This window comes from Halichondria panicea, chromosome 13, assembly GCF_963675165.1.
Source record: "Halichondria panicea chromosome 13, odHalPani1.1, whole genome shotgun sequence".
Taxonomy (NCBI): domain Eukaryota; kingdom Metazoa; phylum Porifera; class Demospongiae; order Suberitida; family Halichondriidae; genus Halichondria; species Halichondria panicea.
The window spans coordinates 848,781-862,186 of NC_087389.1; the positions used below are offsets into that span (position 1 = coordinate 848,781).

General features: G+C 45.2%; 3 protein-coding genes across 6 annotated transcripts; 2 read left to right on the top strand and 1 right to left on the bottom strand.

The window, feature by feature from the left end:
- Window positions 1–90: 90 nt before the first annotated feature.
- Window positions 91–7,121, top strand: LOC135346836 (mutS protein homolog 4-like). 4 transcript variants are annotated; one of them, XM_064544586.1, is made up of 28 exons: window positions 91–172; window positions 243–317; window positions 374–487; window positions 537–622; window positions 695–757; window positions 821–944; window positions 1,004–1,070; window positions 1,236–1,357; window positions 1,761–1,865; window positions 1,919–1,957; window positions 2,048–2,086; window positions 2,142–2,158; window positions 2,211–2,235; window positions 2,301–2,398; window positions 2,451–2,543; window positions 2,781–2,913; window positions 4,029–4,082; window positions 4,136–4,351; window positions 4,407–4,452; window positions 4,511–4,635; window positions 4,807–4,901; window positions 5,094–5,141; window positions 5,417–5,584; window positions 5,663–5,871; window positions 6,234–6,252; window positions 6,323–6,401; window positions 6,591–6,786; window positions 6,846–7,121. In XM_064544586.1, the coding sequence occupies exons 1-28, from the start codon at window positions 154–156 to the stop codon at window positions 6,943–6,945; spliced, it is 2,574 nt and encodes an 857-aa protein (XP_064400656.1). In that variant the 5' UTR covers window positions 91–153; the 3' UTR covers window positions 6,946–7,121. The 4 variants fall into 4 exon arrangements, 3 of the variants coding, with proteins under 3 accessions (XP_064400656.1, XP_064400657.1, XP_064400655.1); XM_064544587.1 differs by having other exon boundaries at window positions 92–172; window positions 222–317; window positions 6,591–6,789; XM_064544585.1 differs by having other exon boundaries at window positions 92–172; window positions 222–317.
- A 304-nt stretch (window positions 7,122–7,425) lies between these two features.
- LOC135346837 (uncharacterized) lies at window positions 7,426–11,668 on the top strand. The gene is made up of 8 exons (XM_064544588.1): window positions 7,426–7,731; window positions 8,784–8,915; window positions 9,116–9,230; window positions 9,622–9,805; window positions 9,907–10,117; window positions 10,796–10,955; window positions 11,043–11,152; window positions 11,277–11,668. Exons 1-8 carry the CDS (start codon window positions 7,558–7,560, stop codon window positions 11,406–11,408), a joined length of 1,218 nt encoding a protein of 405 aa, XP_064400658.1. The 5' UTR covers window positions 7,426–7,557; the 3' UTR covers window positions 11,409–11,668.
- LOC135346839 (uncharacterized) lies at window positions 11,570–13,396 on the bottom strand. The gene is made up of 5 exons (XM_064544590.1): window positions 12,984–13,396; window positions 12,442–12,893; window positions 12,247–12,388; window positions 12,003–12,144; window positions 11,570–11,785 (listed from the first exon to the last, which is right to left on the bottom strand). The coding sequence occupies exons 1-5, from the start codon at window positions 13,326–13,328 to the stop codon at window positions 11,688–11,690; spliced, it is 1,179 nt and encodes a 392-aa protein (XP_064400660.1). The 5' UTR covers window positions 13,329–13,396; the 3' UTR covers window positions 11,570–11,687.
- Window positions 13,397–13,406: the final 10 nt, after the last annotated feature.

The window sequence follows — 13,406 nt, forward strand, 5'->3', positions numbered from 1 at the left end:
AAAGTGATGGAACTTTTTAGATTAAGAAAAGTGTTTTACTGATGGAACGACCTTAGACAAAGGGTCACTAGTTTAATAAATGAAATGTAACTGGCTACAACATAACACTGCACTGCAGCTGCACTGTTCCTTGACATGGAATGGTGAGGAGAAATGAGTGAGCCCAAGTACAGTAAGTGTGCCACAATAAATAAATACACATAATTATGTCATGCTCCCAGATTTCCCCCTCCTGTTGACAGACTCGAGTAACTCTGCCAACAACAGCAGCTTCATGACCCCAGGCCTCCTCTCCACGGCCACCAGCAGCACTGCAGGTATTAGTACCAACCCAGTGTCTATGCTAACCAGTATCCTGTATCATGCAATGCAGGCTTTAAGCCACGAGGGCATGCTTCTTCATCCAAGACTCCGCACACTACAGGGTCACGTTTCATCCCAGCCACTACTCCTGGATCAAGACATGAGCGCTCCACCACTATTGTGGGTCAGTACACAATGCTCTCGTATGCATACCTGTCATTTTATTCTGGCAGCGGTTGTCGAGGGGCGTGGCCTAGCAACGGGAGAGGTGGGCCTGGCCAGTATTGACCTCAAGAGACCAGAACTAGTCCTCTCTCAGGTAGTGTGTGTTCATCTATTGTTGCATTATTGCTGTCAGAGTGTGTGTTCATCATTCTCTTGCCTCTTCCAGTTCCCAGACACACGGACCTATGTCAAGGTGTTGACCAAACTGCTCATTCTGGAACCACTGGAGGTGGGTGGGTGGGTGCGGGGGCGTGTGTGGATGTTATGGTGTATGTACGTCTCCTCCTCACAGATTCTCATGCCTCATACTGTGTGCGATGTGGGTGCCAAGACAAAGCTCTATCAGTTAGTAGCTGAGCAGTTTGCTGAGTCCACCATCACCTCAGTGCAGAGGAAGTACTTCAATGAATCTAAAGGTGTGTACAGCTCCATACAGCGTGTGTATTGTATGTGTTGATATTGTCTCTATTATAAGGACTGGCGTATGTTCATCAGCTGTGTGCCCAGGAGTTCAACACTGTCGAGTTGGACATCTCCACAAAGTATGTACCGTATAAGGGCGATTTAAGTAATTTTACTTGCCAAATTAAAACGCCAAATTAACAGTGGACGCAATGTCATAATTTGGAAGTCGGTCCAAATGGTTCATTCGCCAAATATAATACTTGCCTGAGCTCTAACCCACCGCCCCCTCACTCCTTGCACAGGTACTATTGTCTAGCGGCAGCTGCAGCACTACTCAAGTATGCAGAGTTCATTCAACACATGATGTTTGCTCCCAACTCCATCAGAGTCTCCTACAAGGGATCAGAGCACACCACTATGATAGGTACTGGCAGCCACGCCACTATGATAGGTACTGGCAGCCACGCCACTATGATAGGTACTGGCAGCCACGCCACTATGATAGGTACTGGCAGCCACGCCACTATGATAGGTACTGGCAGCCACGCCACTATGATAGGTACTGGCAGCCACACCACTATGATAGGTACTGGCAGCCACACCACTATGATAGGTACTGGCAGCCACACCACTATGATAGGTACTGGAATAAGCATGGGCTACCCTTCAAAAATGGCCAGTTTTAATAGCTAACTTTGAGTGCTCATAACTTAAATTTGGATAGTCCAATTTCACTAATAGAAATGCGCTGTAGCTCTTTGAAATGTCTATCTGATGTGTTTGGAGCAGTGAATGTGTTTGGATTCCAATTTAGCAACTTTTTTCAGATGTTACCACAGTGAAAAACCTTGAGCTTCTGACCAACTCTCTAAACCCAAGGTCATGTCATTCTCTGTATGGTTTGATCAACTTCACAAAGACTCCCTGTGGAGGTACACACTCTCTCTCTGTGTATGCACTATATGACCATACCTCACGTACACAGCACGTCTCCTGAGGTCCAACATCCTGGAGCCTCCCTCACGTAAGGCACAGTAGCCTCTCATGCACAGTAGGAACCTCCCCTCTCATGTAGCAGGACTGCTTGTAACTATAAACACACATTTCTGTTTAGATCTTGAGACCATCAAGCTTCGACAAGACTGTGTACAAGGTTTGTACAGAACACTGACACTATTTTGCCCATTATCCCCCTCTCCCCCCACTAGAGCTCACAGAGAACGAGGTGAGTGTTCGGTAGTGCTGTGTGGGTCTAATGTCAGAGTGTGTTCCATCAGGCCCTGTTCTTTGGCCTGGAAACAGGTTAGTCGATATTGCTAATAGTTTGTACTAATTATCCCACTGTATTAATTATATATCTCAATCAGTACTGAAGCAGTTTATGAATGTTGACCAGCTCATCTCTTTCTGTGTGCAAGTGCCCAAGAGAGAGACTCCCAAGACTGCTGACACAACCATCGGCTATGTGAGAGGACTGGTCCGCTGACTAACTCCTCAATGCCTCATCATCCCTACAGGTGATTCATCTCAAGCACACACTGCAACTTGTGGCTCCACTCAGACAAGCACTGGCTGATGCTAAGAACCCTCTCATTAAAGCATGCCATCAGGTGAGCTTATACAGCTATGTGACTGCCATGGTTGAGCCTAAATAGAAGTGCAGTGAGCTAATCAATGTATGTGTTAGGTAGCTACAACAAGTTTACTATTTTTATTTGCTAAATTTTCGATCATCTGGAAATAGTAGAAAAGAATAAAGGGAGAGGAGGGAAGATAGGAGGATCCATGCAGAGATTATAATTATTATCAATGTCGTTGACCCCCCCCCCCCCCCCGTCCCTGTGTAGGTGTTGGATGATCCTCGTTTTGATATCCTCCTCTCCAAGATCAACGCAGTGGTTCATGATGACACTCATTATCAGAAGGGAGCTCTCAACATACGCACACAGAAGTGCTTCTGCCTCAAGTCAGACACCAACAGTGAGCACTAGCAGCTACTTCATTATAAATTATTATTATCAGTAGCTAATGACAGTTGCGGGGTGGGGGAGTTCTCTGTATCAAACGAAGCCTTACCTTGCATCGGAAAGTTGGTAACTGACCAATCCGAGCGCCTCGAGGCAGCAGTGTTAGTGCCAAATTGTCATTAATTGATCACGCGTTTCAGACAGAAAGTCACATTACTTTCTGAATACATGTGATGCAAGGCAAGGCTTTGTTCAACTTGTTATGTTCAACGATTTTATGAAAGCTTAGAAAGAGACCTTTCAAATGGTATCATCAAAGTTCATATTTGAGCGATAAAAGTATTTGCCAGTTTGGCCATACCATGAATAATAATAGCCCATGGTCCAAGGCCGAAAAATGACAAATTAGGGCTCCAGCGAAATTTTGGATTGCAACACATCATTTGAAAGGTCTTTTTCTAAGCTTTCAGAAAATCATAAAATTGTTGACATCGGATCAACGATACTAAAGTTACGGCTGTTGAAATATGTTCAACTACAACCGGCCCCCTTACAAATGATTTGGGGACTTTCAACTGCCATAACTTGAATTCCGTGCGTCCAAGTTCAACGATTTTATGATTTTCTGAAAGCTTAGAAAAAAAGGATTCAAATTGTGTCATTAAAAATCATATTCGAGAGATAAAAGTATTTGCCAATTTGGCCATACCATGAATGGTCCAAGGCCGAAAAATGACAAATTAGGATCCCGACAAAATGTTGAATTGAAACACATCATTTGAAAGGTCTCCTCCTAAGCTTTCAGAAAATCATAAAATTTTTGACATTGGATCAACGATACTAAAGTTACGGCTGTTTGATAGATATTCAACTGCAACCCCCTCCGTTTAATCAATGGTTTGGGGACTCTTTCAGTCGCTGATTATTTTTCTGAAAGCTCAAATGGGCCCAATACCATGGTTCAAGGTGTGAGGTTGGGGTTAAGGGTTGAGGTGACCCAGCTGGAGTGTGGTTGATTGCATCTGTCATTGCCATTTTGTGGTTGATTGCATCTGTCATTGCCATTTGGGGTAATCAGTTTGCTTATTGTGTGATGAATCCTATCTATTGTCCATTCCATTATTCCAGGCATGTTGAACGTGACCAGGAAACTCTACAGTGAGATTATAGAAGACATTGCATGTGAGTGTGTCCTCCTAGCCCCGCCCCCTAGTAGAGATCACCTCCATACACAGTGATGACAGAGCAGCTCTCCTCGGAGCATGGGCTTACCTTGAGGAGTGTGTTCAACTGCAGCCGAGGATTTTACCTACAGATGACACCGGAGGGGGGAGGGGCCAAGAAGGGAGGGGGTGGAGTCAGCAATATACAGCTCCCGGACGTGTTCATTAAAGTGGTGCGCCACAAAAACTGCCTGAGCTTCACGACTTTTGACCTCATGAGACTGAATGGTGCGTACCCACACACAGTCATGTGATAGTCATGTGATTATCTCACTATACACAGCAAGGGCCAACGATGCACTGGCCGCCGTCTACCAAATGAGCTATATGTACGTAAGAGCAATTATTTTTATTGTCTCAATATTTGACTATTCAATTGCATGCTAGAGTTCTCAAGGAGTTGCTGTCTGACATACGGGAGCAGATTGGGTGTCTATACAAGCTCACAGAGAGTGTGGCCATGCTGGATATGCTCCACTCATTTGCTCACTCTTGTACTGTATCAGACTATGGTAGGGATTCATGTTGAATGGCTACAGTGTGGTTAGTACGTGGGTATGTTGCTCCCAGTGTGGGTCAGCTCTAGAGCATCCCCTCAAGTGATCAGCTGGGACTAATAATCCTAATACCTTGTATCTGGCCTACCACTGTGTGTTGCTGTACACAACACCTGTTTCCTGCAGTGAGGCCCGAGTTCACCAACACCCTCGCTGTCAAGCAGGGAAGGCATCCCATGCTCGAGAAGATCTCCTATGATCCTCCTATACCCAATAATGCCGTGAGTCTATCTCCATTAGTAACCGCCCTCCATTGAGAAGACCCGGCACACTTGTGTTCAGTATTGGATTACTATTGTCTGAAATATGATCTGAATGATGTATGTTGTACCTGCATGTACCTGCATGTTAATTGTCTGATATTTGATATGTCATTGAACCCTCCCTAACAGTTACTTGTGTCTCCACTGTAGTATGCATCCACTGGTAGCAACTTCATCATCATAACTGGACCCAACACGGTGGGTAGTGTGTGTGTGTGTGTGTGGGTGGTGTGTAAGTGTGTGTGTGGGTGGTGTGTAAGTGTGTGAGTGGGTGGTGTGTAAGTGTGTGGGTGGGTGGTGTGTAAGTGTGTGGGTGGGTGGTGTGTGGGTGTGTGGGTGCACTGGAAAAGTATCATCACTGTGCAAATAGGAATTGCATATCATCATCATGTTATTCACACAATGTGGTTACCATAATTATAATGAATGAATGCTAATTATTATTATTTTATTGTCTTACCTCGTCTCTATAGAGTGGCAAGTCGACGTTCTTGAGGCAGATTGCTCTACTGCAGATACTGGCTCAGATGGGGAGCTTTGTCCCAGCAGAGTACGCCAGCTTCAGACTGACCAATCAGATCTTCTCACGGATAGGCTCAGATGATGACCTCGAGACTAACGCCTCCACTTTTATGGTTGAGGTGAGTCATTTATCCATACATGTCTTTAGCACACCCACACACACACCCCCCCCCCCACACACACACACACACACTCAGATGCGAGAAGTGCAGTATATTCTACAGAATGTAGACTCTACTAGTCTGGTGATTATCGATGAGTTAGGTAGAGGGACGAGCAGTGAGGAAGGGGTGGGGTTATGTCAGGCCATCTGTGAGCATCTCCTCTCCACTGAGGCCATCACCTTCTTCAGCACACACTTCCTGGAGCTCACTAGACTAGAGGCTCTTTATCCCAATGTGGACAAGTGAGTGAGTCCGCTATATTGCTATAAGTGTGTTCAGGAGTGCACTCCTGGTGTGTTCTTATGTGTTGTTTGACTTTGCATGGGAAAATCATTGATCCCTAGGGCAGTGGTCAGACTGGTAGTTGATTAAGATCTGATTGTGGCCTGTGATGATGACCTATCTGTACTTAGTTCATTAGTGGAACTTGCACCATGATCTGCATGCTATAATATTACCTTGCTGTCTACTTGTGTTGAGTGGCTTCTCCTCTGATGACAGCTAATGCATCACAGTGTTAGTTGTTAGTGTGATCATTTCCCTCCTTGTACACACTTCCATACATGTACAACCATCCACTGTTGACCTTTCACCTGCCATGCAGCTATCACTTTGAGATCAAGGTGAGCATCATTATTATGCCACACATGCATCCCATCCATTCATGAGTGCATGGACCTCCCCATCATACAGTACACACTGGAGGATGGTGCCAAGAGGATGACCCACACACACACTCTGAGCAAAGGCAAGACAGAGGAGAGGCATTATGGTAGGTTCCACAATCCCAGTATAGGGCATTCACTAGTTTCCTCTACATTTCCTATCAGGCACATGGCTTCTATTGAGCACTAATAAAGTATTGATGTATTGTCTGTATGCATCTCAGGTGTACACAGTGTGTCTTTGCTGCTGCTTCATCTTGTCTTTGCCACCTTTATCCCCATGCCCTTACCTCCAGGTCTCCAGCTAGCTGAGTTGTGTATGCCTCCAGAGGTGGTGGCAGAGGCCCGGGAGATAGCTGCTAAGATAGAGAGGGACCAGAGCAATGGTAGCGCTGAGTCAGTGGAGGCCCAAACCCGGGCAGCCACCTATACATTGGGCACCCAATTGGTGCAGATAGCTAGGAACTCACTGTTGGATGCAGACTCTCTCAGGTAGTCGTGTTCATTCATAGCTCTGCTTTTATGATTGTGTGTGTGTTTTTGGCATGCAGAACGTATCTGAGTCATCTGAAAAGAGACTACCTTGCAGAGCTGGACACTATCAAAGATTCACAGAGAGCGTCAAATAAAGATCCCACATCTGAGGAATAGCACAATAACGGACCATTTAGACCTTTAGAAAAGGTCCCTAAAATTAATTGTGATAGTATGTACTCACTTGGAAAACAGCAAAACCACAATTAGATTGTTAGATGTTCACGTTATAATACTAATTTTTAGCTTTTAAATTTGCATTTAAAATAAATAGCATATTGATATTTCTACCACTTCTGATTCTATAAAATTTGTTCTAGTGCAGATCTGGGAAAGACATGCATGCAGAACCTAATCTACCAAGTTGGGTCGTTGAATAAGAAACCGGGCGACGCCCCAACTTGATTGTGTACTCATCACACCAACAAGGCCTTTTACAATCTAACTGGCAGTGCATGTACTTGCACAAAACCAAACCACCATAATTAGATTGCCAGACTGTACAATCATGTGTACGTGTATGCACAAGAAAAATTAATTATTGTTGGGATTGTCCCACAAGATCTAGAATTTGTCAAGGAATTTGCTGACATAGCAGATGCTCGGTGATAAAAGAGCTTTAGCGCTCAAGCTGGAAGCCGAGAAATAGCTCAAGCTGGAAGCCGAGAAATAGACTTTTCCCCATGAACTAACTGTCAAAGCCGTACCCTAGAAGGAGCTATTGACAAGATGGTGTGTTTATTATGTGAATGTCTCAACGTGACGGTCCACTGTAAGGACACTGCCTGGAAGAGCAGACCAGTAGCTGCTAACAACTTGTTCCCAGACAACTGTAAAGAGAGACTAGTAGTAGGAAGAGAGACTGTGTATGAGGTGGACTTAGATGTGGCTGGAGTGTTCGCAGTAAGTCATGAGAACACTACATTGAGCTCGGTTTTATATGAATACTTTAATTTCAGTTTCCCCGAACTAAACTAACGCGCGTACGTACGTATTAAGCTTAAGGCCGGCCATACTATAGTCCCCCCTAGCCCTATGTTCACTACAAGCCAGCGTAGTGTTCACTGACGTGTCGACAATGGCCACCTTGTTGTACTTGTGTAGACATCACTTTTGGACCCCTACACAACATGTTACCTGACCATGCATGCAATGGCGGCTGTTACATTACACAACTTGTGTGTTAAATACATGCAAATACGTTAGCTGTACACATGTCAATTTGCAGTTCAGAAGTTTATTGTGAAAGCGGTGGCCAGTTTCCTTTAGGTTATATCAGAGGTGCCATCCTCTTTGCTGTTATCAGTGGCTTTCACTCTCCTTGCTATTGTACAGTTAATAGGTGTGGCAATTCACTAAGTCAGCTGTACAGGTCTTAGCATTTATTACAGCTAGAGGTGCCATGCATGTGTGTTACCCTCCTTGCTGTTATCAGAGGTGCCATGCATGTGTGTTACCCTCCTTGCTGTTATCAGAGGTGCCATTGTGTGTTACCCTCCTTGCTGTTATCAGAGGTGCCATGCATGTGTGTTACCCTCCTTGCTGTTATCAGAGGTGCCATGCATGTGTGTTACCCTCTTTACTGTTATCAGAGGTGCCATGCATGTGTGTTACCCTCCTTGCTGTTATCAGAGGTGCCATGCATGTGTGTTACCCTCCTTGCTGTTATCAGAGGTGCCATGCATGTGTGTTACCCTCCTTGCTGTTATCAGAGGTGCCATGCCTATAGCATGTGTGCTTACTATTGTGGTCAGTGAGATGGCATTGTAGCAGCTGATGGATGGTGGTGGGAGTGGATAGGGAGAGTGGTGCTATTGCATCAGTGCTCGGGTGTGTGTCTCTGTCACATGGTGGCACTTAGTTACAATAGGTCTGCCTTATAAGGACCTTCATTTGAACTCTAATTCATTGCATTCCTGAAACACTCATGAATGTCCTTTACCCTTCTCTCCCAGGAGCACAGAACACTGCTGGTCTCACACAGTAACGGAGATTGGGTCATCCACAGATGCTGCAACTGTAACACTGACGTATACATATCCCATATAATCAAAGAAGACAAGACCTTCGTCACCGCTCACCTCATGGTAATTGTAGACCCCATAAAGTCGTACTAAGCTGTCCACAATGTGGTACTAAGCTGTCCACAATTACGGCTCTAAGAATAGAGGGTAACCATTAATTTATTGCTTTACCACTGTGGGATTTGTTAGTGGATTATGATAATTGGGCTGAGAACTTTTGAAACTTCCTCTGGACCGACTTTAATTAAAACTGCATTCCATAGAGTGAGGTTGCTGAGATTCGTGCGGCTAAGACTCATGAGCGCTACAGTACGGTCTTCAAAGTGATAGTGAGGGAGGGCCAAGAAGACCCAGTGGACACCTTTAGCAGGAAAAGAGGTGAGGGATTATTTGGCTGCCTGCTTTGGAGTGGAATCATATGCTGTGTAGTGGGTTGTAGCTACTTGGTTGCTGGGCCAACTATGCTGCAGGTGGCTATATCTGTAGGCAACAGATGGAGTTGTGTGGTACAACAAAGCGTCTTTGATGTTGTTCTTTAGTGCTGTCAGATGGGGTACACTCCAGGCAGCTGTCCTGGCAATCAGCTGATCACCCACTCAATAGAACAGTCATGTGGGCACTTAGAATGTTTCCTAGTAGCTATGGTGACACATGTTCTTTTCAGAGTATAGGCCAGCCTTTGCGAGCTTGTATTCCTGTAACAGGGTGGGCATCCCATAATCATAATTGCGGTGCTTTGCTTCACTGTTTATCCCACTCCCTACTATAGTGTCCAGTATGTCATTTGGTCGAGAGGACCCTGTCATGAAGACACTGCACGAACAGATGAAGAGTTACCTAAACAAAGAGCAGCAAGCCATGGAGGAGAGAATTAGGAAGGTTGAGGAGGCTGAGCGTGAAAAATTCTCACAGCTCCAGAAGAAAACACACTCTGAGAGGACCTCCCTCTTTTCGTGAGTGATGCTCAGTTTGTTACTATTTAGTAGCTCTTTGATAGTGCTACAATATGGTGTGCTTATATCAATGATTTATTGACCTCCCTTCTCCCCTCCAGTGCCATTTCCAGAGCTAGGGAGAATGTGATATCTGATGCTATTCGAGACAGTATGCTGATCACGACACACACGTACACAGAGCCCGCCCACACTGCCCCCCTCACCACCATGGCTAGCAGACCCACGAGGAAAGCCCCCTCCCCCACCAAGCCTAGGCAGAATGTCACCATCACTCTGAGAGACCCTGTACCTACCTCCACCATGCAGACTGTAAGTTGCTTAGTGTGTGTGTGTGTGTGTGTGTGTGTGTGTGTGTGTGTGTGTGTGTGTGTGTGTGTGTGTGTGTGTGTGTGTGTGTGTGTGTGTGTGTGTGTGTGTGTGTGTGTGTGTGTGTGTGTGTGTGTGTGTGTGTGTGTGTGTGTGTGTGTGTGTGTGTGTGTGTGTGTGTGTGTGTGTGTGTGTGTGTGTGTGTGTGTGTGTGTGTGTGTGTGTGTGTGTGTGTGTGTGTGTGTGTGTGTGTGTGTGTGTGTGTGTGTGTGTGTGTGTGTGTGTGTGTGTGTGTGTGTGTGTGTGTGTGTGTGTGTGTGTGTGTGTGTGTGTGTGTGTGTGTGTGTGTGTGTGTGTGTGTGTGAACTAGCTAATACTTAAACTACCGTATAGCGGGTAATTTTCGGGGGTGGTTCAGCAATATTGAGACATTTCGTGGGTAATATTTTCGTGGTTGCTGCTTGGATTGTAGGTAAAGGTAGGCAAGGTCGCTTCATTCACGGGTAAAATATTCGTGTTCAGACCTCCAACCACAAAAACCACGAATATTTTGCCCCACGAAAATTACCCGCTATACGGTAGTTAAAAGCTTTTTTGTACGTACATGTTTTTTTACTTATGCTAATCCTACTGATGGGCAGTGTTAATTGATAGCTTTGATAATTATACAATCTCCCTCAGCCTCGAGTCAAGAGCCCTGACATGGACGACCCGGATATGTTCTCATTAGACGGATTTGATGAGGGGGATCATATCCTTGACGACCCCGACGGTGTAGCCATAGCAACTGGAGGGGGAGTGGCTTTCCCACAATCTGATGACGAAGAGATCAGTACAGATGGTATGTATGTTATTTTGTTGCTGTATTATACATGCCATGTGATTATGTGTGTGTCAGCTGTCACATGTTTCTCTTTGTCCACTGTAGATAGTTCATTCCGTGATGTGTCTGACTTGACGGCTGGGGGGATAGCAATGTCCGTACCCCTCAGCATACCGATGTACCCCCCGCAGAGGGCTCATGAGGCTAGTCAACAGGTGGGCCTATTGTTATGCTAGCATTATGTTTAGTTTCAGCTGACCACATGTCCTCAGCATCTGCCTGTGTGTATATACAGACAGAATACCTGCCTCTTTCACTATCACTTTGCTCTGTATACAGTCACAGAAGTTTGACCCAAACCATGTGGGCAACTCCATTAAGGCACTTGCTTTGAGTGTACAGGACACAAGTCTGTTTGGTGAACTACCACGCCCCAGAATGAAGTCAAGCTCGTATGCACGGAAATGGTGAACTCTGTTTTAGGACTTCTAGGAATTAATGAATGGGCTTATACAGGGGATCTAATTCACGTAGACTATGTACCACTCATGCACCCACGCAACCATGCATAGTGTGATTCTTTGTCTTGTTCACCTGAGCCGTCTTGCTGAATATTTTTGTGTCATACTTGCTTGTCAAGTTTTATCATTCTGATTGACCCACATTACCACATAGAGCTTTGTTACATGTTATGTACAAAGATTATTCACATGAAAAGTTGTTTAATTGCATCTAAAGAGTCAAATTGTTTTATTGAGGGGTTGGTTTCTTTACTGCCATGGTGGTGGTGAGGGCTTGCTTACTCCAGGTGACAGCCATGAACCCCCAGTGGCTCTGGTCAAATAGCACTGCATGGGCATTTATGGAAGTAAACACTATTATGTGTATAATCATGAAGTCTATACAATTAGCATTCCAACTCACAGAGATAGCACTGCGTGCATGGGAAAGACATAATGATTTGAGATAATTATGGACATCATAATTGTGCATATTTTTTATAGGAAGTGAAAGATATGAGGGCATAATTATAAACTCCATATAGCTATGTGCATGTTAACTCACGGACATCTCCTGCCTGGAGGACCACCTGCTCCCTGAATGAGCTGCAATGCTCCAGACACTCCTCGTGTATCTGGTCAATGGAGAACCTCACTTCTCCCAGCAGCACCAGTGTTGCCACGAGCGACCCAGACTGGAAGCTTGCCTATAAAGTCAAACCACACTAACATGACAGTTGCAGTATAAGGTTCCCTAACTGCACACTACTGTAGGAAGTAAGCCTGTTAGTGTAGGTACTGATCTCTACCTCATTGTACATTAGCTGTGCCCACTGTGTACTCAGTGTGAACAGTGTGACATCCGACAGCTCTATGTCAGGGGGTAAGTAATCGGGCTCGGGGTAGACATCACGGAATGTTTGGGGCCTCTCTTCGATGGGACACTCTTCCCTGCACACAACAAACCATCACTCTAATACACACTGACCCAGGTACTTACTTACCATGTGAATGCCCAAGAAGTGTTGGCATTCAGGTGCTGTTCCAACAGCTCAGGATCGTACAGCTCAGACATTTTCTGAACTCCTGCTTCAGTATTAGTTGTCAACTTGAGGCATGATTTGGGTCCTCTGTGAGTGGGGTGGTTTCTCTTAAAGTCTCGGAAAGCCTCCACGGTGACTTTTGAGGTGTCTAGAGCGTTCCTAGCGATAAAGACGTCATAGGTGGGCAGTTGAAAAACAGTGTCTGGGAGGGTTGGGGACTCTGCTGTTAGCTCCAACTCTTTGGGGAACTTGACACGCAGACAAGGACAATAGTTGGCTTCTGATATGAAGGGATTCTCCAAAAAACAGTCGGAATTTATAAGGTCTAAACCAAATGTATTGAACAGAGGGTACACGGTAGCTATGCCCATTCGAAAGGGACGGATGATATAGTAGAGCCTCGTGTGAACATACTGCAGTACAATAGAGTCAATGCACCACAACACATAATTATACAGCTATTACACTATATACACACACGCACACACACACATTTAGAGTACCTTGAGGAGGATGGAGGTGATGGAGGGAGAGAACCAGATGAGGAGAGTCAACACAACAAAAGTGAGACTAAACATCACCATCACTCGATAGCATAGGAACAGTGTAGACCACAGGGGACTGGTGGACGACTTGCTGGCTGATCCCTTCTTGGTATGTTGGGTCTCACTTGGTATTTTGAGTTGATCCTTTACAGCAGCAGACCCCATTAATTCTTTTAGTGTAACCTCCTTTTCAATTGCAGATTGTTTGAGCTGTCTCACATCTGCTGAGAGCTTTTCCACAGAGTATAGTGGAGGAGGAGATGGGTCCTTCTTAGAGGCAGCGCGCTGACGAATACCAGCCATAGCTCAATCAACACTGACTCACTTCTTATGTTTAGCAATGCAACAGATAGCTACAATGCAGATAGCTAGTGTTTTATA